The 24,501-nt window shown below is 48.2% G+C and overlaps 2 protein-coding genes across 3 annotated transcripts in view; one reads left to right on the forward strand and one right to left on the reverse strand.

The window, feature by feature from the left end:
- Nucleotides 1–10,847, reverse strand: part of RAB30 (RAB30, member RAS oncogene family) — a 100,180-nt gene extending 89,333 nt beyond the window's left edge. Inside the window, exon 1 of the mRNA XM_029602218.1 lies at nucleotides 10,056–10,847. The gene's annotated coding sequence lies outside the window, so the exon portion shown is untranslated. The remainder of the gene's footprint in view (nucleotides 1–10,055) is intronic.
- A 102-nt stretch (nucleotides 10,848–10,949) lies between these two features.
- On the forward strand, nucleotides 10,950–22,993 carry LOC115091905. Of its 2 annotated transcripts, none has more exons than XM_029602217.1 (2): nucleotides 10,950–11,178; nucleotides 20,170–22,993. In XM_029602217.1, the coding sequence occupies exons 1-2, from the start codon at nucleotides 11,016–11,018 to the stop codon at nucleotides 20,964–20,966; spliced, it is 960 nt and encodes a 319-aa protein (XP_029458077.1). In that variant the 5' UTR covers nucleotides 10,950–11,015; the 3' UTR covers nucleotides 20,967–22,993. The 2 variants fall into 2 exon arrangements, with proteins under 2 accessions (XP_029458077.1, XP_029458076.1); XM_029602216.1 differs by lacking the exon at nucleotides 10,950–11,178 and adding an exon at nucleotides 11,212–12,075.
- The last annotated feature ends 1,508 nt before the right edge of the window (nucleotides 22,994–24,501 follow it).

A 24,501-nucleotide genomic window follows, 5' to 3' on the forward strand; every position in this document is an offset into this window, starting at 1 on the left:
CACACCAAAGAGCTCGGCTCCACTTCCAAGTGTCCCCGAGTCCAGTTGTTCTAGAGGTATTACCAGCAGCTGTCCCTGACTGCGGGTCAGCCAGATCTGGGCCCAATTTTGATCCCATCTCTCTATGGAACTTTGCCTCTCTGAGATGGATCTGAGATCCTGGGGAACACCCAGAATCCGCTCTTTTAGAAGGAGGGGGGGGGGGAGGTAATATGAGGTCCTGTTGATAATTCCTGCTTTCTGCCAGGAGAGGCCCTCTGCAGGCCTGTTGGATTATCCGTTCAATCCTCACAGTTCTATAGCCCATACTTCCTGCTGGCGGCCATCTTGTTCTTCAGGGTGACTACGCTGTCACAACAAGGCTGGATATGAGAGACAAAGGAGGCTGCTGCTGAGTTAAGGAGAGAGACCGGAAGAGTTATTGAAACTGCTAGGAACAGGGCAGGGAAGGGAGAGGCAGGCTATGCCTAGTGCTTGCCCATATTAACCTCAGGCCTTGCCAAATAAATCAGTTCTGGCTATACCACTGGCTGAAAAGGAGCAGATTAAAGTTCAGGAGTTCAGTTCTGCAATATGATGAGTCAGATTTACCTACAAAATGTGTTTTTAAGTGCCTGAAAAATACCCAAGAAACTGGCTTCCAGTCCAGTGCCCTGACTAATGTTCCTCCTTCAAAAAAGAAGAAGGTTGCTGTGCAAAATACATAAATGCAAGGCCATTTGAGAAACTAAGGGGGTAATTTTCAAAAGGAGCTGTGCGCGTAAACGTAACTACCATAGTGGCAATTTTCAAAAGCCATTTACGCGGGCAAATCCTATGGACAATTCAATGGCATATAATGTAGCAATTTTCAAAAGCAAAAGCTTTTTCAAATCAGGCCCTAACCTTTTGGGAATCTTCTAAACTAAGCTGGAAATGTTCCATTTTTTTCTGTTGGGGGAATGGGGAGGACAGTAGTTTCCTCTTACTTGTTTGTATTTTCAGCTCACTCCAGACCAGGGTGGGGGATGCAACACCTTCAGCCTTTATTAAAAACGACATGGGGGTAACTCTGCCACTATTCTGTAATTCCTCTTCTTCCTTTTTGCACTGGACATCAAGGTGCCGGTCTTTGGCCAGGAGTGATGCATCCGTATGTCCTTCAGTGTGGGCAATCATGTCTCCAAGTCTGGCTGCAATGTTGAGCAAGGGTCATCATGGGCTGTTATCTACTGTAACTCCAACCCTGGCTTGCCCGAGCAGCAGAATCTTGTAGCGGGAATCAAACCCGGGTCCTCCGGGGGCCAGCCCAGAAATGGTTCTTTATTAAAAAAAAAACAAAAAAAACAAAAAACCCTGACCTTTAGGTGCCATGCGGTGCTGGTAGCTGCCCTTCATAGTCATATGTGGCACATCAGCTCCCTCCAGAATGGTCCGGTCAGCGAGGCGGATGCCATCCAGTGACTGAATAGCTTGTTGAATGTTTTAAGGCCCAACCACTGTTCCATCCCCAAAGCATTGGTTCAACCCTGGACTCCATGGTAGGCCTTTCAAGCAACTTTTGCAAACACACGCCCCTTGTCCCCCTTCTCCCCACCTGAATGACTGCTGAAAGCCTCAGTCCATCTGAAAACGTTTGCAGCCATTTAAAACAGAAGCAGGCTCTTCCTGAAAGCCAGCCCCCTCCTCCCTACCCCTCACACAAGAATCCGTCAGGAGAAAAACTGCTGCAAGAGGAAGAAAATAATAATAATAATCTTAGGAAAACAAAAACGCAGGCATGTGTTTCCCTGTACACAGGAAGGAAACCAACAGAGCACCAAGAAGAAAAAAAAAAACGACAAAAGAAATGAAAAAACAGTTTCCGAGTTATTCTTCCTCCTCGGGAACGTCTGCACCGAGAGGAAAGAGAACCGCGTTCAAAATACTTTGTAAGTGTGTTCTGCAACTATTGTCTCACTGTCTGAGTGCTCTTTTTATTTTCAAAGGCACAGTGGAGTTGCATTGTTCTCCTCCACCCATGGAAGGCATCTTTCAGAGGAGTGGACGCCAAAGAATATATTGTATCTTAACAGAGAGCAGACATCCAGGAGAGACTCAGAGCCAGAGAGCAAGCTGTTCAGCTCGCTGCATGACTTATCGCACATGGGTCAAACTCAGAACACAAAGCTACATTAATCTGGCCTCGGCGGTGAACTGAATTCAAACTATGTACAGTCCAAGATCGTCCTTCCCAACAAGCATTCCCTGCTAATTCAGATTACTTTCCTTTAAAAAAAAAACCTGCTATGTAATATCAAGCTTTTTTTAAAAAATGTTTATGGTAAATCTGTTTTTATTTTTTAAAAAGCATAAAATAATGAACATTATAAAGTATATATATGAATACATACAGCATATTTTTTGTAAAACTCTTATGTTCATTTTTCTCTTCCTAGTCCATTTAACTCCCATCCCTCCTCCCAAAACCATCCCTCCATTCCATTCCTCCCGCCCTCCCTCCCTATCAAGTCCTTATTCAAGTACATTAAAGATCATCTGTTAAATGTCTATGCGATTAAGAAAAAGACTTTTTGAGTCATGTGGTAATGTTGGTATAAAGGGTAGCCAAATTGCATTTATTGCTCTTCTAGTTCTGATTGGCAGAGTGGTATTGGTCAGAGTTTCCATGGTTAATAGATTTATTATAGAAGAATGCCAATATATTATAGAAGGATCTTCCAATGTTATCCAATTTGTCAATATAGCTTTACAAGCCAACAAAAAAACTTTTATAATCCAGAGAATCAAGCTCTTATTTCCTTTGAAAGATTTGGGAAAACTTCCAAAAAGAGCCACTAAAGATGAAAAAGGAATTTTAAATCCCACAACCATATTTGCAAAACGATAAACTTTCTTCCAAAAAATTTGAATTATTGGACAACTCCATAAAGAGTGACCCAAATGCGCTGAATCTACTCCACATTTGATACATATATCTGAATTAGAAAAATCTGCTCTGTATGCTTTTTTTTTTTTAACTGTTTATTTTTGTTTGTTAGAATAAGCACCAAACACTGAAATTCAGTACAGTACATAAATACACTACATATTGAGTTGCGATAATAAGCAATATCATCTATTGGGAATTAGAAGACTTCCAATACTTTTTTTATTATTTTGACTGGTATTTAATACATTTTGTTACATTACAGTAGAATTTTGTTTTCAGATGTTGCTTTCTTGTGATTTGCAGATTTTTCATTATAAATTTTCCAAAGATTAAAAAAAATATATATAACATTTATAGATTATTTCTGTGCATAAACTTTTTTTTAATGGACTTTGTATTCTGTCTTTAACCATGAGGAGCACTGAAGTGCTGAAAAGTGAAATATAAATCAAATCAAAAAGGTAGTGTGTGCTCGATCTGATCTCGTGGCCTTCCAGTTTCTAGCAAGTATGGCTTAGGGAAACTTTGAAATCTGGGTAACATCCCTTATTATTTTGTCCTAAGCAACCCAAAACTCTCCCACTCACCTTCAAAATTTTTCATCTTCCTTCCAGCTTAAGAAAAAAACCCAGGGGCAACTCCCGCTCCCTCCAGCAGACTAGGCCAGCCTGCCTCTTCTCTTCAGTTTACAAGAAACCTCCCGTGGAAATTCCTACTGTTGCTCCCATGGTTTAGTGCTTAGATCAGGAGTCCTGGGACATAGGTGTTCCCTTGCACTTTATCTCCTTCTGCCTCTGGGACGCCACTGAAAAGGTGTTGGTCTTAATCTATACATAATTGATCAAAGTATATCAATAATTAAGGCTAAAAGAAGATAACCACACTTCCACTGAACAATAAAATTATTAGTGGTATGCCAGGCTGGGTGGACCCTTTGTCTGACCAGAAATGGTAGTTCTCATGGATTTTGGGTTTTTCCAATAATGGCGGAAAGTTCAGTTAGTAGACAGGTGGGGAAGATCATCTGGCAGAGGGGTCCCCAACATTTGCAGGGCTTCGTGCCTGGAGGTTGCTGGCTGCTGATTAGCTGAACTCTCCTCAGGCATTACATGTCGCTAAGCACACCATGAAGAGTGGGCCAGACCAGTGGGCTCAATGTAGGTGGAAGATCCTCAATGTGATCCCAGAGTCAGCTAAGGGCGGGGAAGGAGCTGTGGTCGTTGCTCGAGGGCGACACCGAGTGGCCGGATTCAGCTCCCATGATGGCAGAGTTCCAGGAAGGAGCCCTGGTACAGGATCCCCAGTCTCAGGACACTTCTGCAGTGACTGGACTGGGTATGTTGAGGGGGATGGGAGAGAATGGGAACATAAAATACGAGGGAAAAATCCCTGGACAGCTGCAAATGAAGGCTCAGACTGAATTGGGAAGTATAAGAGAAGGAGGAGGAAAAAAGTAGGTTCAAAAGTAAAAAAAGAAAACCCAAGAAGAGGTCGGGTATGATTGTGAGGATCACCACTCCCTCGTGAACCTCACTGCAAGCAGAGAATGTTTACTGTTCCTTATAACAATGTCTGCAAGCAGGATATTAAAACTGATTTCCAATGCGCTGAGCTTTATTTGTGTGTCATCCAGCACTGGGAAGACTGTCGTGCCATTGGCTAGGTCCAATGAATTTATATTTTGCTGTTCAATATCAAAAAAGAGATATTCTGACAATCAAACAGATTTTCTTTTCTGTCACTGTTATAACTAAATTGTAAACTGAGTGGAATAGAGGGAGCTTTCTGATCTGGAAGCACATTTTGTGTGTATAAATCTTAATGTCTACAGATCGAGATTCTCACCATCACCATCCCCCAAATCCACACAGCTAAGCATGAAAAATCCTGATTTATCAAAGGGCCCATCAGTGAAATAGAACAAAGTTCTGTCAAGGGTGGTACTCACTCTAGGACCGTCAGAGAGTGCCACTGCCATAGAGGGCTGCAAAAGGGACGGGTTTTCAGGACATCCCTCGTGGAATATGCATGAGATGGATTTGAATACAAAGGAAGCAGGCACATGCATATTCATGAGGGAGATCCTGAGAACCCAGCCTGTTTGCGGCCCTTGAGGGCTGGGAGTGAATACCATCACTCTCTGGCATTGTACCAGGAATGAAAGGTGGTAGCTGGCTAGGCCCGATGGTCCTTAACTGCCCTCACATTCCATGTTTCTATGGAAAGTCGCCTTCCAGAGAGAAGAATAAGAACCAAACCTTTGCTTCATTTCCAGGCTATTTCTGCTCAGACGGTTGATGGGGGTGCTAAGAGCTTCCGGGACTTCTCAGATCATGCTTTTCATACGCTGCTAAGGATGTGCAAAGCAAAAATGTTCCTGTCGTTTTATCTGTCATTTAATTTGAACACTTTATTGGGGTTATTTTGAAAGTTTTGTTTCCTTTTTTTGTTCTCGCTTTGTTTTTTGTTTCAGAAAATAGCGTGTGTTATTTCAGATATCTAAAAAGAAATGAAAAAAAAACCCAAGTCAAATCCCGGGGGTCTCTGAAGACCCCTGTCTCACAACACCCCACCACCACCATCATCCCTGGAGGTGGCCAAAGTTCTCACTGAAGGCTAATATTTATGAAAAAAAATCCCGTTCCATGTGTCTTGCGCCAACCCCCAACCTCTCCCGTTTGTTAAAGAAAAATAGTTCCACCCAGCTGCCAGCATGCCCCCTCCCATTGCCCACCTTCCCGATCCCCCCGCCCCCAAGACACACCAAATCCTCCCTGGTGCTTGTCTAGTGATGGCCCAGAGCAACCCCTCTGCGCCCGGGCCTGATGGCTGCCATTTTCCTATCATGTGGCAGGGGCTACTCATCCAGCCCGTTGCCCCTGTCATGTGACAGGGAACAGTAGCTACCCAATGGCACTGGTAGGCCCTGTCACGTGTTACAGGCAAAAGGCCGGCCAGTGCAATTTTGGAAATATTGTGACTGTTGGGTCCAGGAGTGGAGGGGGGGAGTTGCTCCGGGCTTCACTAGATCACCAGGAAGGATTTAGTGAGTCTGGTGGTGGGGGTCAGGGGGGGGGGGGACAACTGGACACATGAATAGGGACTTTTCATAAATATTAGCATTCTGGGGGAACGTCAGCCACCATGCAAAGGGTGGACCAGGAAGTCTCCAGAGATTCCCCCCCCCCCCCTTACAGATGTTTGCCAGGGGAAAAAGTGTGCATTATTTGCAAATAGTGCACACACAAAAAAAATGAAAGGAAAACAACCACACACACAAAATTGTGTGTTTTCTCCTTTGTTTTGTTTTAAAAATGACGTGAAACAACAGGTGATGTCATTTCAAAAGAAAGATAAATCATAAACAAAGCGACCAGTGAGGAACTAAAAATCAATTCGAACCAAAACCAGTATTAAATTAAGTAGGCGAGTCTCAAGTTTGTCATCCTCTTCCTCTGGAACCTCTGGTTCCTAAAATAAGGAGTGGTGGAGCTGGAGCTGGAGTCCTCTCCCTCAGATGAATCGTCAGAAGAGGACATGAAAATCACATGCTTGAGCATTTTTTTTTATATGGACCGCTATTTAATAATCATTTTCTTTATATAAGCATGTGGTTTGTACAGAGCTACACGGATCAACATTCATCGAACATATTAAACAGGAGCACATTCCACGTGGAGTGAGAGTTTTCAAGGAACCAAAAAACTGTTCATTGTGGATCCTAGTTTTGTCAAACGCTGGACGGATTAGGTTTTGATCACAGAACAAACTAGACAGATGGGGAATCAACTTAAACAGTTAGATTAAAAATGAGTATCCTGGAAAACAGAAGCCTCAGGAGATCTGTTCGATTCCAACTATGGTGATCTCCAAAAATCTGTTGATAAACTTCATCCAGAAATAAAAAGAATTTAATATTCCCGAATTTACACAGGATAAAAATGGATTACAAAACGGAGGTCCATATACCCATGGATAAATTATGGTTTAAAAAAAAAAAATGGACCAAGCATGTGACTTTCACATCATCTTCTAACCACTCATCTGAGGGAGAGGAATCCATCTTCCATTTGGATCTATCCCCTACTCCTTATTTTAGAAACCAGAGGTTCCAGAGGAAGAAGACGACAAACTTGATATTTGGCTACTTAACTTAATAGTGAGCTTCCTAGTTCTAATGGTTTCAAATGAAAGCACAGGATGTGCAAATGGTGGTAAAAGGGTCTTCTTGTTCATAACAACAAAGCCAGGGCTTTTTTTCAGGGGGTACTCAGTAGTATTGAGTACGGACACCTTCTCCTCGTGCTTGATTTGTGGGGACTTTTATTTATTTTATTTAAAAACATGTATATACCGTCTTTCCAAAAATGATCAGGGCGCTTTACAATAATGAAAACATTCATAAAACAAAACATTGAAACAAAATTAAAACCTAAAGCACAGGCAAATCAAAACAGGTCATCTCTGCCTCATGTGAGGTCAGAAGCTGTTCTAAAATGTCTTCATTTTCGGTTTTTAGCTTTTCCCAAGAATCTATCAGGGTTTATTATAAGAAGAACAAAAACAGGAGGAAATCAGTGGAAAACTGTGGCTCATTATTTTTGGGGATAATTATCGGAGTTTATTTTGATGGACAGAAGCCAGGACAATAAAATAATATTAAGCAGATTCTTCCACTCACCCATTTAAGTAGCATCCCCATCTGTACCCACATCCCCTGCCTAGCATGTTCCCTTTCTCTCTCAGCTGGGGCATCTCCCTCTTCTGCCCCCCCCCCCCCCCAATCAGCATTTATCCTTTCTAGTGGAGGCTCCAGGCTTCTCTCGCCTCCAGCAGCAGTTACTGAGGCTCCAGTGCTCTGCAGGACCGCACTTCTGCTTTTCTGGAGGGCCAGGGAGCCTGCCAGGAAGTGCTTATGGTGGGTGTGGCCCACTTCAAATGCTGCACTGGTGGCACCAAGCAGCAAACACTTTGGCTGCCTGGATGGAGCAGGAGACAGGACGTGAAACCCCACATCAGCAACACTGGAGAGCAAGCACTTTCACTGGGGACTTGAAACACCGCAGGTGCTTTGGCCCTCACTGGAGGCCTTGAGACACTGCATCTGTAGCTCTAGAGCTGCTCTTTAATCAGCCTAAACTTTGGGTGAAAATCAGCTTAAACTGATTTTCAATTTTGGAAAAATCCAGGAATTTATGGGTGAAAATTGGTTTAAACCGAAAACAAAGTCCCTATTAATTTGCCATGTAGTCCCTTAAAAATGTATGCATAGTGCATGTGAACAAGGCATCTTTTTTCCAGAAAGAAAGCACTGAACAAAGCGTATAAAATTTTGGAAAACTGAGATTCATGCTTCACCAAAAAAACATTTTCATGAAACACCTCTGACTACTGGAGTATTTAACTGTCCCTTATTAGAGGCATGTGTAAACTTCATTTTCTGCTTCAAATACAAAATGTGAAAACTCATTTGGCAGTAGCATTATTGAAATTAGCAAGTGTATTAAAATGTACCACTTCTTAGCATAAACATATAAATTCACTTTCCCTTTAGTGTTACTGCTCTGAATTAAAAGACCCAAATTAAAATGTTACCAAACACCTAGAGCAACTTTTGTTTAGAGACCTATCTGAAATGCCATGGTGCAGAGTGGGAAAACACTCTGCAGGCTATAAAGCTGCACTTCTCAAGTGCTTGGTGTGCCTGAGCCATTCCATTTCTCTCATTTTGGCTATACACCCCATCATGACTTATTCCCTCCATAATACCAGTGTCTTCCCTATTGTTTGTTACTGGAACTATTTTAGACCAATACTGTGCTCCAGGACAGACCCCAGAGAACCACAATCCAAGCCTTTGTATGCAGTATTCATTTAATGACAGTGGGCTGAAAATATTTCTATGGTGGAATGTAATCCCCCTCTGAGTTAACTTTTACCAAATACAGGCATTCTGAGCATTTACAATCTGGGAACCAAGTTGAGCACAAGGGCTTTCTCCACAAAGCAGTAAATACAATGTCATTTTAGTTATCGCACTTATAAAAGTTAAGAACATATCTAAATATCACAAAAATAACAGCTTTAGGACTCAATTAACTTGAGTTATACATGATGCTCTTCTGTTTCTTACTCCTAGCAGTATTAAGCTATGGCAAATTAAAGCCAAACAGATTTGCTGCCCTTTGCACCATTATATGTCAGCCTGAAGTCTTCTCAGTTATGGCACATGAGAAAGAAGCAACGCACAGTGCTCTTCCTATAGACTGCACTAAGTCCAGTACAAAGCAAAACACTGCAAAGCTGGATGGAGGCTGCTTTTAAGACTGCAATAATTTAATGTGCATATAGCACAACAATTTCAAATATGCAAACAATTTTTCCTTGCAGGTGAACAAAAACTACATCACTGAAACTGAATTTATAGCTAAAGGACAATAACACATAAAAACTCTCTTTGCCATCACACTAAACACAATATCCGTTGCAACCTATTATAACAAATAATGACACCTAATTTTGATTGAGACACCACATAATCAACTATTACTGATCTTGTCAGACAGAAACATGGGGAGTGTGTGTGCGTATATAAAGCCATATCTAAAACATTCATATATTTGAGAAGCTACTATATTTGTCATTCTACGTAACGCAGCAAAGTGTTCAAATGGAATTAAATCTGCAAATTTTTCTCCATCCTTAATATTAGACTATAGCGCGCTATAATGATGCTCAGTTCCATATAGTTCCATAGTTTCAGACTAAATAACGCCGTGTCCATCATCTGCAGCCTTCTTCCGAGTATCCTAGACAACCATTGTTGATTTTCGGCTTTATAGATCTCTGTTCCCCTTAACATTATCAATAGCTAATAATGTCAAATTCATTTTAAATGCCTCTTTGGAGGATGATAATTCAGTAATAGTCTCCAGCTCTGTCAGAATTCTTATGCAAAAGCTGGACTTGCAGACAACCAATCCACTTCGCAGACCGAAGAGCTGCTGAATGTAAGTTTCATTGCTATTAAGATACTACACAGCGCCTCTCCCATCAATGCCACTTTCTGAACAAAAAAAAAATGTTAGCTGCAAATGCCTTAACGTACAAGTTGATACTTAGCAGAGGAAATCATTCAACTCACCAATAGTGGGAATTTTCCCTGCATAAACAGAAATGAATAGATCACTGGAACATGGGGATCTTCAGCGCCTATCTCGCGTCACCTTTTTGGACACTCAATCAATGTCTCGTCTTTAGTGGATTTAATGCAAGCACAATGCATGCAGCGGAGCTCTCTGTGCTTTCTTACAATGACATCATTCCTCTCGAACAGAAGCCAATAGCTAGGCTCGGGGGCGTGGGCGCACCGTGGGGTTCTGGGAGTTGTAGTTTCTTTCGGTGCTGCCTGGCCATTCACAGCGCCTTAGCTCGGTAGCTGTTAAAGACTCTAACACCCAGACATCACTGCGGTCCAATGGAAGAGCCTGTGGATTGCAGTTCTTGAGGGAATGCCACAGCGCTGATTGGAGCAGCTCGGAGGGACAGAGGAGGGCTCCGGGTGGAAATCTTGACCTGTGTATGGCCGTAGTCTTTTCAATGTAAGGTTTATTCGCTGGGAATTGGCGCATTGGAGACGGGTGGTATGGCTTTAAATATGATTTTGTTTCTAGAAAAACGTGAAATAATGGGTCCGGTTGGTGGCTTCAGTCCAAGACCGAACTAACAGCACTTGTCGTGTCATTTATAGCAGACTTCCCAAACCTGAGTTTGCTGCTGTCAGTAGTTAATTTATATTTCTGACATTTGAAAGGTCTGAAGGGTGATTATATAGTTTGGAAGAGAAAGGAGGAAAGCCACCATGGGGGATGAATTAGTGTAGATCGGAGAAAAGACTTTAGGCGCGGCGCCGTGTCGGTGCACGGACGCCACTGACAACGCGGCGCCGCGCCTGGAGGCGGGTAGGAAACCACGGTGCTCATTTACCGCCGGTCGGCGATGTAGTCGTCACCCCGACGGCGCGCGCATGCGTGTTGGCGCGTAGCGACGTCGTCGAGGGGGAAGGCAGAAGGGCAGCGTGCCAGGACAAGGGAGGGCGCTCTCGATGACGACTGGAGGCGGATCGGGGCATCCGGCATGGCCCATTGGGCCATTTCAAAATCGGGGGCCGAGGCAGCAGCGTGGGGAAATATCAGGACTGCACGCCCTGGCTTCGTCCCTTTTGGCTTCTGCTGTCCCCGCCCCCCGTTGCTTATGCCGGGAATCTGGTAGGCTATCTCCTCCCCAGACGGCTGTTATTGAATGTAATATTTAATTTAATCTAATTTAATTTGAGCTATTCGGCTGATTGGATTTACTTTAAAAAAAAAAAAAAAGGGAAATTGGAACAGGGCACTTTTAAGCCCTTTATTTTGTGGCCATGCCGCGCGGCCCTAAGCTGAGAGCCTATGCTGGCCGCCCTGCCCCACGGGGGACTCCAAACAGTACAGCCCCAATCGAGAATAAATCGCTGGGTAAACTGCCGTCTGAAAATCCCCGGGGGGATACAGAGCCAAGGGGCAGCAAGGCACCTCAGGGAAGAGTCCCATTTCCCTCCTAGGGACCCGTCAGTTCACCTGACTGAACCAGAGCATGGCAGCAGAGCGAGGGGGACGGGATCGGAGCTTGCTGGGGGTAATCATCCTGCTGGAGGCGTTTGCATCCCTCAGTCCTCCTCATTGGCCCTCCAGCCAGTGAGGCGGGGACCTCTCGGTGACCACACAGCTAGCCAACCAGTTGGTTTCACCCCCGCAGGAACAGGGTGGTATTCAGCTGGGGGAGCCCAGCCATTCAACTACAGTGCACCATCAGTGCAGATGCCAGCTTGGAGGGCTACAGTGGCTGGACCTCCTTCCTGGCCTATGTGGCCATACCTGGGCCCTCCTGTTTTTTTATCAGGGGGCTCAGTCTCAATGGCAATGGACTTCTAGGTATGCTATGTGCCCACAAACCCAGAGTGGCAACTTGCCTACACCGCAAGAGCCCGCAACAGTTCCCTTGCGCCCTGGGGGATGCTCAGCCTCGGTTGCTGCCTGTGCCTGTGGACTCGGACCTCCGGAATGCCACCAATACGGATCCCACTCCGGCCCCTGGGGTACAGTCAGCGGCCCCTGTGTCTGCTAAAGGTGAGTCCAAAATTGTTCCTGTGGTTCGGATTGGGGAGACCTCTAATCAACCGCCAGGGGTAGAAGAGGATAATCGCCAGCGAACAACCCCTTGTGGGCGGAGACAGAAAAGGAAAAGTAAGAGGCAGTCTCGCCGCTCCGACTCCTCAGGCAGCAGGAGTTCCTCGGTATTCTCCTCCGGTTCACATGGGTCGGCAGCGGCGGAGGGGTTGCAGAACACCACCACTGCTAGCGCCGGCTTACCCTCAACAGTAAGAAGCAGCTTTGGCAGGGTGTCCCAGGCTCACTCTGGCGCCGCATACGCCGTCTCCATGTCGACATATTTAGTCTGAGGGAAGGGCGCAAATGGGAGGAAGAGTCGCACAAAGGGTGCAGGCGACAGGAAGCTCCTGCGGATCCCAAGTGGGTCTCGAGGACTATTAATAACTGGGTGTGGTCCTTTGCACAGTTGGCATCGATAATTGGCTGGGCTGACCCCTCGCAGCCCTTGGCAATGTGGTCATACCTGGACACCATTGTCTGTGCTCACTCCGCATACAAGGGATTTGCTTGGTTGAACTATGACAAGCGGTTCAAAGAAAGGCTGGTGGACATCCTATCCATGTCCTGGGGCATTCACAACGTCAAATTGTGCTGGCCCACATGACAGCTCGGAGGCTCAAGCTACCAATCGCTCCTTTTGGCCCCAGCGTGCTCTGAAGGTCAGGGATGGGCATTAAACCCCACCGCAGAAGCAAATGGGAGGAAGAGTCGCACAAAGGGTGCAGGCGACAGGAAGCTCCTGCGGGTCCCAAATGGGTCTCGAGGACTATTAATAACTGGGTGTGGTCCTTTGCACAGTCCTTATGTAAGAGTCCCGACTCCAGTAAGGCGGGAACAGCTGGTGAAGGGTCTCGGTCTTTACCCCAATAGACGCATAACAGTTACGCTGCACAAGAGCTTTAAGGATGGCTTCAGAATCCCTTATGAGGATCCTCTGAACCCGTCAAGCCACACAAATGCGCCTTCTGCTACCAGGTTTGCCGAGGTTGTGAGGGAGAAAAACTGTCTTGGTAGGGTGGTGGGCCCCTTCCCCCTGCCTACCTTTTGACAGGATGATTTTATCACAATTGACGTTGGTGCTCAAGAAAGAGGTGGGTAGCTTAGGCTTATACATAACCTTTCTTAACCGGCTAGTCGGGCAGTGAATGATTTAATCCCTCAGGATCCTTCGACAGCATGCTTGACCTCCTCGGAGATTGTGGTGGGGCTTTCATGGCTAAGGTGGACATAGAATCCGCCTTCTGGCTCTTACCGGTGTATCTGGACAACGTCCCTCTGCTGGGGTTCTTCTTTGAGGGCGTTTATTACTATAATAAGTGCATGCCCATGGGGTACCCTGTTTTGTGTGCGCACTTTGAGGCTTTCAGCACCTTGCATTGGGCGTTGTCCCGACGTACCAGTTTGACAAGCATCATTCACTACTTGGACGATTTTCTATTTGTGGGCCCTTGTGACTCACGTATGCCGCAATCTTTTCGGCTTTCAAACCATGGCCAGAGACTTTGGTGTTCTCCTAGGACGAACAGGATGGTAGTCCTCACATGTGGGTGACATCATCCGATGGAGCCAGCATGGAAAACGTTTGTCAAAGTTTCTAGAAGCTTTAACCAGCACACCGAGCATGCCTAGCCTGCTACTATCCACGTGTCTACACGTTGTCCCCCTTCAGTCTCTTCTTTTCTGCAGTGCATTTGCCTCGTGGTTTGTGAAGCTCCACTCTTTCTTGTTTTCTCCAAAAGTATCGTTTTTTTCCCGTTTTTCCATCAGCAGGTCCCCCTTCGTAGTTGGTGCCTCCTTGGCATGGTAGGTTAAATTACTGTTTTTCGTTCCTTGCGGTCAATTCCGACACATCGCCTCGCGGTAACTGCCAATCATCGACCACACATCGGGTAACTTTTATGGCGTCATCCGGTTTTCGTGAGTGCCCTCGGAGCATTTCAGACCATGTCCATCATGGATCCGCATGAGGTTTGTAACATCTGCCTGTGGACCTCGCACGACGTCCATGAGTGTCATCTGTGTGATCAGATGACACCCAGAGGCCGTTGGGCACGTCTTGATAAGATGGAGAAATGTTTCGGTTTATCCACTTCTACTCCATCCACACCCGTGTCTGAGCCCTCGACACTGAGAGGTCACGGGGAGCGCCTTGATACGCTCCCGCTCGCTGTTCCTCTCTCCGTTTCTTCAGAGGATTGCGGGAACGGTGGCAGATCCTCCATGATCTCACCAGTATCCTGGAAATTGGGGTCCTCCACCTCTTCGGCACTGGGGGAGATCCCGCAAGCATCATCACCAGTCACTGTTGGCACACATTTATGGTTCCGGTGCGGTACTGGCGTCGGCCATACTGCCACCAAAGCAACCCTGGCCATCGGAGACCCCATCCTCCAATGCTCCTGGGAGTCCCAGGCTTAACCCCATCAATGTCGGTACCGGGCACGGTGCCACCCCGGAGACCGAGGAAGAACTGGTGACACCTCATCCCTCTCCCTCAGTCCTGGCCTCACTGAACTTTCAGGAAGAGCTGGACCGCAGGGTTCAGACCGCAATGCTCAGGGTGCTTCAGAGCATCAAGCCGCCCGCGCCACCAGCCCCCATGCCAGTGCCCAAACCTCCGCCGTCGATCATAGCTCACCTGTTGGAGTGTCCGAACATCCTTTTAGGTGCCCTACTGACGCCACTGGTGCCCAAGGGGCCTTCGATCCCCCAACAGCTACCGATGCTCTCCACCGGAGCGATCCCGATCATTGGGTTCTCCAAGGAGGAAGATGCAACTGGTACTGTATTCCCGAGACCTCTGTTTTCCGAGCCCTTACAGGGACCCTCCTGCCCCCTCGATGCCCTCAAGGCCTCCAAAGTCATCGGTGCCCTGGGCTGATATCCCACATGGGCCTTGCCAATGCCTCACTGGCCCTAGTGAGGAGGAAGGGCCTTACGATCCTTGAGGAGATAATTCCACTGAGTCTTCCTCAGACTACACGAGAGCCCTCCCTGCCTGAGGAAAGACATCAGTTCCCCCCCCCCCCCCCCAGGATCTGTCCTTCATGGGGTTTGTCAGGGCCATGGCCAAGGCTATCCCTTTCCAATTACTCATGGAAGAGAATGTGCAATACAAAATGCTGGAATTACTCCAGTTTGTTGATGCTCCTAAGGAGATCGTGGCAGTTCCCATCTATGAAATCAAGGATCTCCTTCGGATGTGGGAGCACCCGATTTCTATCTCCCCTGTCAATAGGAAGGCAGATGCCACCTATTTGGTGCAGCAAGCCATGGGGTTCGAGAAGCAGCATCTCCACCAGTCAGTGGTCATAGAGTCTGCCTTGAAGAAAGCCAGGCGCTCCTGTACCCACTCTTCTGCCCCTGTGGGGTGAGAACATAGGGAGCTCAATGCCTTGGGCAAAAAGATCTTTCAGGGCGCTATGCTGGTTGCCCGTATTGCTGCCTACCAGCTATACATGACTCAGTACAACTGGAATTACTGGAAGCGAGTCCAGGACCTCACAGAAGGTCTGCCTCAGTAACAACAGGAGGCGCGCTCTGCCATCGCCTGCTGGGTTTAGAGGCTGGCAAGCATGAGGTGCGATCCACCTACAATGTATTTGAAACGGCGGCCTGCATAGCTGCGGTGGGCATCAGCGCCCGTAGGATGGCCTGGCTCAAGAGCTTCTGACCTCTGCTCAGAGGTACAGGAGAAGCCAGCTGACCTTCCCTGCACAGGTGACAACCTCTTTGAGGATAAGTTCCGAGATGCGGTAGCGCTATTGAAGGACCAGCATGACACCCTTCAACAGCTCTCCGCTAGTGCTTCTACACCCTTTTCTCAGCCAGGAAATTCTCCAGACCAGGATTATGGAAACCCTTCTATAGGCAGAGGAAGTGTTATCCTCCGGCCTCCTGGGCTCGCACGCCACGCACTAGCTCCAGGGGCTGCCCCCACCAGCAACAAGTGCCTAGGCCCCGGCTACAGGCTTTTGACTGGCGGTGAGGGAGCATGAGTCAGTTGAGCGCACCCCTGATGCCGGATCCCCCAGTGAGAGGCAGGCTTCGCCCATCACTGGGAAGATGTCACTTCGGACCAATGAGTCCTTACCATTATCCGTCAGGGGTACTTTCGCAACTTCAGTTGGCTCCTAGGAACCTCTCCCCCATGTCCATCGTGGGGTTTGTCCACCCAGCAGGTCATACTTCAGACGGAACTCTCCACTCTTATAGCAGTGGGCATGGTAGAGCCGGTCCCTCACCCCCAGCAGGGCTGAGGGTTCTATTCGAGGTATTTCCTAATTCTGAAAAGAAATGGCAGCTTACGCCCCATCCTCAACCTCTGGGTGTTAAACAACTTTCTCTTGAGAAAAATTCAAGATGGTGTTTCTGGGTATGCTCAAAAGAGGAGACTGGCTCTGCTGCCTTGATCTCAAGGAGGCTTACGCTCACATAGCCATTTTCCCCGGCCCCAGAAAATACCCCTTCGTGGTGGGGAAGGCTCACTATCAGTACAAGGTGCTGCCTTTTGGGTTGGCCTCAGCCCCCCCGTGTACTCGCCAAATGCCTGGCAGTGGTAGCTGCGTATCTTGGGCATCTTCCCATACCTCAACGACTGCTTAATCAAGAGTGATTCCCATGCAGGGGCACTGAGTGCGTTAGCCCTGACAGTGTGGACCTACGAGCCTTTGGGTTTGTGCTCAACTACCCAAAGTCTCACCTCTGTCCTTCTACTCAGCTGGACTTCACAGGGGCCAGTCTAGACACGGCACAGGCAAAAGCGTTTTTGCCCAGCGATTGGGCTCTTACCCTCGCCTCGCTGGTAGCTTTCATCTGCAGTAGTCTGTGGGTGACTGCCCGCCCGCCTTCTGCTCTGATTGTTGGGCCACGTGGCGGCTTTTGTCTCTGTCACTCCTCTCGCCCGTTTATGTATGCGGAGGGCTTAATGGACCTTGTGGTCACCGTGGCGATAGGCCTCTCAAGACCTCGAGACTTCTGTTACAGTCACAGAACTTCTGCGGGCCTCTGTCCTGGTGGGAAAACCTCTCCAATTTGGAGCAAGGGATTCCCTTCCAAACTACTCTGCCTCATTATCCTCACCACCGAAGACTCTCCTCAGGGCAGGGAGCCCATGTGGATGGCATCCACATGCAGGGTCTGTGGACCACGCACAAAGCCCATTGTCAAATAAACTTTCTGGAGCTTCGGGCGATCCGTTACGCCTTATGTGCTTTCAGAGACAAGGAAGTCCTGATCTGGACAGACAACTAAGTGGTGATGTGGTATGTCACCACCAGGGCGGCATGGGCTTTTTCCTCCTCTGTCATGAGGTGGTGCAGTTGTGGACCTGGGCCCTATCACAGGGAATGTCGCTGCGGGCAACATACCTACCTGGGACTGAACGTGCTGGCGGATCGGCTGAGTCTCTCCTTCCAACCACACGAATGGTCCCTCAACCCAGGGGTAGCAGCCAAACTGTTTCATCGGTGGACCTCTTCGCCTCCCTGTACAATTGCAAGGTGAGCAGGTTCTGCTCCCTGTTGGGGGTTGGACATCTGGCCTGCGATGCCTTCTCCCTCCACTGGGGGAGAGGTCTGCTGTATGTGTACCCTCCTTTCCTGCTTCTCCTGAAGACCCTGCTGAAGCTTCAACAGGCCAGCGGGACCATGTCCTTTTAGCCCCGTTAGGTCTGGTTCCCTTTCCTGCTGGACCTGTCGATCAGGGCCCCTGTCTGGTTGTGGACTGTGCCTGATCTGATCACACAGAATCGTGGCACCCTATGCCATCCAAACCTCTAGGCGTTGGCCCTAACCACTTGGATGTTGAGCACGTATTCCTTCAGCCCTTGCCCTCTCGGACATTGTCTCCCAGGTGCTGGTGGCTTCTAGGAAACCTTCCAACAGGAAGTCCTACAGTTTGAAGTGGTAAAGATTCTCCGTATGTTGTGTAGGGCATGACTTGGATCCATTCACATGCCCCCTTCTCCAGCTGTTTAACTACTTGTGGCACCTTTCTGAGTCTGGGCTTCAAACCAGCTCAGTTAGGATTCATCTTTGTGCTGTAAGTGTGTACTATTCAGGTGTCACTGTCATGCCCATATCTGTGCACCTTTTGGTAGGTCGCTTTATGAAGGGCCTGTTCCAGCTGAAGCCCCCTCTGCGGCTTCCTGTTGCGTCCTGGGACCTCAACATTGTCCTGGCACGGCTCATGCGTCCTCCCTTTGAACTGCTGCATTCCTGCAACCTGAAGTTCCTTACCTGGAAAGTTATATTTCTGCTGGTGATTACTTCGGCTCATAGTCGGTGGGCTTCAGACTCTGGTTACATACGCACCATACACAAGGTTCTTTCAGGATCGTGTGGCCTTGCAAACTCACCTTAAGTTCCTTCCTAATGTAGTAACTGATTTCCACCTTAATCAGTCCATCGGTTTACCCATCTTCTTTCCTAGGCCTCATTCTCACCCAGGGGAACTGGCTCTTCATACTTTGGACTTCAAGAAGGCCTTGGCTTTCTATTTAGATTGCATAGCCAGTCACAGGCAGTCCAATCAGTTCTTTGTGTCCTTCGATACCAATAGGCTGGGAGTGGCGGTGGGTAAACGGACTTTATCCAACTGGCTGGTGGATTGTATCACCTTCTGCTATGCACAAGCAGGTCTTCCTCGGGCACTCTGTGCAGACCATGGCAACATCGGTGACTCATCTGCGAGCAGTCCCCTTTGTCAAAATTTGCTTGGCCGTAATATGGAGTTTTCTTCACACATTTGTGGCTCGCTACTGCTTGGACAAGGATGGGCATCAAGACGGTGCTTTTGGTCAGTTCTTCCTGTGCAGTCTTTTCCAGATCTGAACCCAACTCTTCCTGCCTTGTGCCCCTGGTGGGAGCCAGGCAGTCTCCTGCTGACCAACAGAGCTGCAGTTATTGTTATGCCCGTTGGCACTTTGTTCGGCACCTGTTGGTCTCACTTGTTCTCGGAAACAGTCTGGAGCTTGGTATTCACCCACATGTGAGGACTATTATCCTGCTTATCCTAGGAGAAAGCGCAGTTGCTTACCTGTAACAGGTGTTCTTCTAGGACAGCAGGATGTTAGTCCTCAGGAATCCCGGTCATCACCTCATGGAGTTGGGCTCTCCTATTTTTTTTCGCTCGTATTTTTCTGTTGTGAGACTGAAGGCGGAACTCGCGTGGATGCACTGATAGCGGCATGCTGGGTGTGCTGGTCAAAGTTTCCCATGCCGGGTGATGTCATCCACATGGGAGGACTAACATCCTGCTGTCCCAGGAGAACACCTGTTACAGGTAAGCAACTGCACTTAACACTGGCAGTGTACAAGTTAGAACCACCAATCAAGGTGCTCCTTGGCTTTGAGCTCAACACCATTCAAATGTTATTCAGACTCCCGGCCAATAAAATTCAGAAACTGGTCAAACCGATCTGGGGCATACGCCTGGCTCGCAAGGTAACCCTAGTGGCAGTGCAATCCCTAATCGGGAGCCTGGCTTTAGCTTGTCGGGTAATTCCGATGGGGCGGGCATTTCTACGCCAATTAATCACTGCGTCCTTGACAGTCATGAAGAAGTACCACTGTTTGTGAGTCACCTGTGCTATGTGCAAGGATCTCAGGGTGTGGGAAAAATTCCTGGCTGGTTTCAATGGCTCAGTGATGTTACTACCCCCACCAGTATCCAGCTTTGACCTAGAGCTGTTCTCAAACTCCTCAGGGAGCATTGGCTTTGTCTATTCTGTCAAGGTAGCTGGTGCGTGGAGACATGGCCAAATAATTGGGTAGATTCAGGGATCACATTGAACATCACCTTCCTGGAGCTGTTCCTGAAAGTGGTGACACTCCATATTTGGCATGAGTGACTGGTGAACAGGAAGGTGATATTCTGGTGTGACGACTTAGCAGCCATGCACATAATCAGCAGTCTGCAAGATGCATTCCTGTTTTGGAACTCCTGAGGCTAATGGTCTTGAAGTGTTTGCAGATAAACGTGTTGGAGCGGGTGAGGCACATCTCCGGATTTCTCAATGAGATTATTGATTGTCTTTCTCTTTCTAAATAGGAAGACTTCCGGAGACTCGGTCCAGACACCGAAGAGAATGGGACGCTGGTTCCTGTACACCTCTGGAGCATTGGAGCCGGGATGCACTTGACTTGCTGCGCCAGTCGATCACACCATCTACCTGGCGAGCATACCTGAGGGGATACAACGAAGTCCTGGACTTCCCAGAAGCCTCCGACCAGTCAGAGGACCTGAGCCTTTCACACAGGATGGTGGAATACATTGTGAGAGCTAAGCAGCGTGGCGTGTCTCGAGGCACCATCCAAACCAATCTGGCGGGTTACGCCTTTTTTGCAAAGGCCCAAGGTTTGCCCAACCCAGTAAGGGACTTTGCGGTTAGGCGTGTCCTTATGGTTCGGGCCAATTACAATCCACAAGTCCCTGACGTGCACCGTCCTATCCTGCATGATCACCTGCTTGCCCTATGGCGCTTTTTGCCTTCAGTGGTACTAGACCATTTCGAGCTGGCCTTGTTCCGAGCTGCCTTTTGCATTGCATTCTGTGCCAGATGTCGCGTGAGCGAATTAGTTGCTGCAGCCAAGTCTAAACACGACCGTTCCGGTCTTCGAGCTTGCGATGTTTCCATTGCCAATGGAAAACTGACTGTCCAGATACGGAGGTCAAAGACCAACCAGCTCAGCCGGGGGACATCAGTCACACTCACTGAAGTGCCGGGTCTGGTTACGTGTCCCGTTGCCAATGCGGCACGCTATGAGGCACTAAGGCCGGGGGGGGGAGGGGGGGATACAGTTTCTTTTGCATGCCAACTCAATCCCTCTGAGCAAGTATCCATTTAACACTATCCTTATGTGCGTTCTGGACAAGGCTGGGCTGAGGTTGGAACAGTTCAAAAACTCACTCTTTCTGAATTGGGGCGGCATCCAGAGAGGCTGCATCTGAGTTGTCTGGTACTTCCATCTGGCGTATCGGCAGATGACGCTCCCCGGCATACCTGGCCTATGTTAGACTGGTAAACGGATCCCTGGGACTCTGCGACCCTTAGCGATTTAGGTATCGCGCGCATGATTGTTCCCACCTCACCCCCTTGCGGCAATTTATTTAAGCCCCCAGCATGACATCAGTTGATATGGATCACTGGACACTTGTTTGTGTTTTTGGGTGGAGCAGTGTGTAATAAAAAATATAATCTGCGGCCAGCTGGGCATAGCACCAATGAATGGGATAGTGCGATGGCCAGGTCGGAGGGGCATACATTGGGACCAGCTTGTCGTCCGTTCCCCTCCCCCCCCCCCCTCCCCCTTGCTGAGGTAGCTACTAACAAGATTCGCCCCTCCAGAGGCATTAATCACACACCTCGGAGGCAATGATTTGGGAGCCATACAAGTAGATCGGCGATTTCATCAAATGACGGGGTGGTTTGCATGTGAGGCACTACGATTGTCTATGCGTGGATTGCATGGAGCTGTTCCGCAGCAATGGGTGCATCTCTCGGATATGGGACAGGACCTCTTCTTGAACAATTTGAAGCGTGCTATTAACAGGGTGTTGGGCTCCTAGACATTGACCGCAGTTGGGTTTGTTTGGTGGTGGGTCACCGGTTGGAGGCGGTGCACAGGATGTGGTTTATTCTACTTCGATGCGATGGGGGCCATCTATCGCCAGGGCGCGGTGGCAGACCAGACGCCCATCCTGCGATTGGGCAGTCACCTTGCTTGGGCAAGGCGGGTGACCGGGAAAGCCCTAAAGATAATTACCTCCTGGAAAGAAGGGCTGTGCTTGGTTGCGGCAGGCCTTGGGCCGGAGGTGATGTGCTGACTGTGCAGAAGGAGGACACATGATAGTTCTATCAGTTATGGGTCGGGTACATGGGTTTGATCGTATATTTTTTGTTTTGGTAAAAAAGCTGTGGCCAGTTTTACGCCACATCACTTCTCTAATTGCTTTGAATCCACGTGAGTGTATGTCGCGGCTTCCCGGGTTAAGGCGCAGCGCCGGGTCGGTGCACGGACGCTGCCAATAACACAGTGTCGCGCCTGGAGTGGAAGGAGGAGGGATTGTGGCACTCGCTTAACCACACGGTGATGTTGCAGGAAGTGCAGCATCGGCACCGTGTGATGACATCGCCGACACGCTGACATCACGCCTTGGCAGCGCGCAGTGGAGCATTGCCACGTCTTCAAGGGGAAGACAGAAGGCAGAGGGCCAGGACGAGGGAGGGCACCCCTCCTCCCCCAATGACAACTGGAGGCCTTGCGGCATGGGCGGTGCATCTAGGACAGCCCATTGGGCCATTTCAAACATGGGGGGCCATCCCGGCGGGCGGAAGTAGCAGCTTGGAGAGATATCGGAACAGCAAGCCCTGGCTCCGTCCCTTTTGGCTCCTGCTCCGTGCGCTGCTACCTTCGCTGCGAACCCACCCTTTTAATGATATGGTTATTCCTGCTAGCCAGAATTGTTGTGAGAATTGGTTATGTTTGTTTTATTGTTGCAGGGGTACCTGAGCTGGGAGGTGGGTCACCGGTTGGGAGGCAGTGCATAGCATGTGGTTTATTCTACTTCGATGCGATGGGGGCTGTCTGTTGCCAGGGCACGCTGACCCCAGAGCGGCGGCAGACCGGACGCCCACCCTGCAATTGGGCAATCACCTTGCTTGGGCAAGGTGGGTGACCGGGAATGCCCTGAAGATAATTACCTCCTGGAAGGAAGGGTCTTGCTTGGTTGTGGCAGGCTCCAGGCCGGACGTGACATGCTGGCTGCGCAGAAGGGGACACTTGACAGTTCTATCTATGTAATGGCTCGGGTACACGGCTATGACCGTACATTGTTATTTTGCTAATAAAGTTGCAACCAATTTTACCCCACATCGGGTCTCTCTGTGCTTTGAATCTGTGTGTGCGCTGTCTTTGCCCCCTCCCCCTCAGCGACACATGGTCGCGGCTGCCCGGGTTAATTCCATTTTGACAGAGGTCAGGCCCCCTCTGTTTGCTGTTAGTCTCTGCTTTGATCTATGCATTCTCTTCCTCAACGCATAAAGCTTTTGAGAGAGAGCAAAAACAAAGATGCACAACTGCAAAGCAACTTAAGAGTGTGAGTTTGATCAGTCCTGGCTTTTGAACTTGTTTTCTTTTTTTTTTCCTTTTGTTTTTATGTGAACCGCTCTGAACTACAGCAGCGAGAAGTATGGAAATACTAATTCAGATAAATCAGAATTCTAGGCACTAAAATGCATAGGGGGAGGGGAGATTATGATTACTACTACTATGGAAAAGTCCATTACCTGCTGTTAATTAAGTTGACTTAGAAAATAGCCACTGCTATTATTAGCAACAGTAACATGGAATAGACTTAGTTTTTGGGTACTTGCCAGGTTCTTGTGGCCTGGATTGGCCACTGTTGGAAACAGGATGCTGGGCTTGATGGACCCTTGGTCTGACCCAGTATGGCATGTTCTTATAGGGTCACTAGACGTACACAGGGCTGAACAGATACACACAAGGCCAGACCCTTCTTCATGGACCTTACAGTCTAGTCAAGATAAATATACCAGACAAAAGAGACTGGGTTGCTCTTCCTCCAGACACCTGCTGCTGGAGTCTCTTATGGCCTTAGTAATGCCATGTTTTATGAGATGCGATCCCAATCCTGACTTTTCATTTCACTTCACACCTTAGTACACTCCAGTCCTTACTTTCTTGCTATGAGATGGGAATTCTAAAATAAGAAACGGACTATCATCTCAGGATGACATGGAGGCAGGTTGGCAGCTCAGGGTTAAGGTACTCAGTGGCCTACTGTGTGTTCTTTGCCGCTTGCAGTCCACTTGCAATTGTGACCTTGCTCCTGTTCCCTTTCCTTGTCATAGCTATACTTAAATTCACAAAAATCACAGTAATTCAAAGATTCAGTATTCAAATTAGGTGGTGTGGTAGAAACAGGCAAAAGGAGGCGCTAGGGACACTAGCGTGTCCCTAGCGCCTCCTTTTAGCCCGGAGCGGCGGCTGTCAGCGGGTTTGACAGCTGACGCTCAATTTTGCCGGTGTCGGTTCTCGAGCCCGCTGACAGCCACAGGCTCAGAAACCGGATGCCGGCAAAATTGAGCATCCAGTTTTCGGCCCGACAGCCACCAGCCCATTTAAAAAATTTTTTCTTTTTTTTTTCACTTTTTTTACCCTTCACCATGATATTAAGTCGGAGGGTGCACAGAAAAGCAGTTTTTACTGCTTTTCTGTGTACTTTCCCAGTGCCAGCAGAAACTAGCGCCTACCTTTGGGTAGGCGCTAATTTCTGAAAGTAAAATGTGCGGCTTGGCTGCACATTTTACTTACAGAATCGCGCGGGCATACCTAATAGGGCCATCAACATGCATTTGCA

The sequence above is a fragment of the Rhinatrema bivittatum genome, chromosome 5 (genome assembly GCF_901001135.1).
Source record: "Rhinatrema bivittatum chromosome 5, aRhiBiv1.1, whole genome shotgun sequence".
NCBI classification, from domain to species: domain Eukaryota; kingdom Metazoa; phylum Chordata; class Amphibia; order Gymnophiona; family Rhinatrematidae; genus Rhinatrema; species Rhinatrema bivittatum.

Excerpts from the sequence above, each read along its gene's own strand:
- LOC115091905 (XM_029602216.1), top strand. The coding sequence starts at position 11,883 with ATGCTATGTGCCCACAAACCCAGAGTGGCAACTTGCCTACACCGCAAG. Across the intron at positions 12,076-20,169 it reads GGCCCCTGTGTCTGCTAAAG|GAAGACTTCCGGAGACTCGG; the intron begins GTGAGTCCAAAA and ends CTTTCTAAATAG.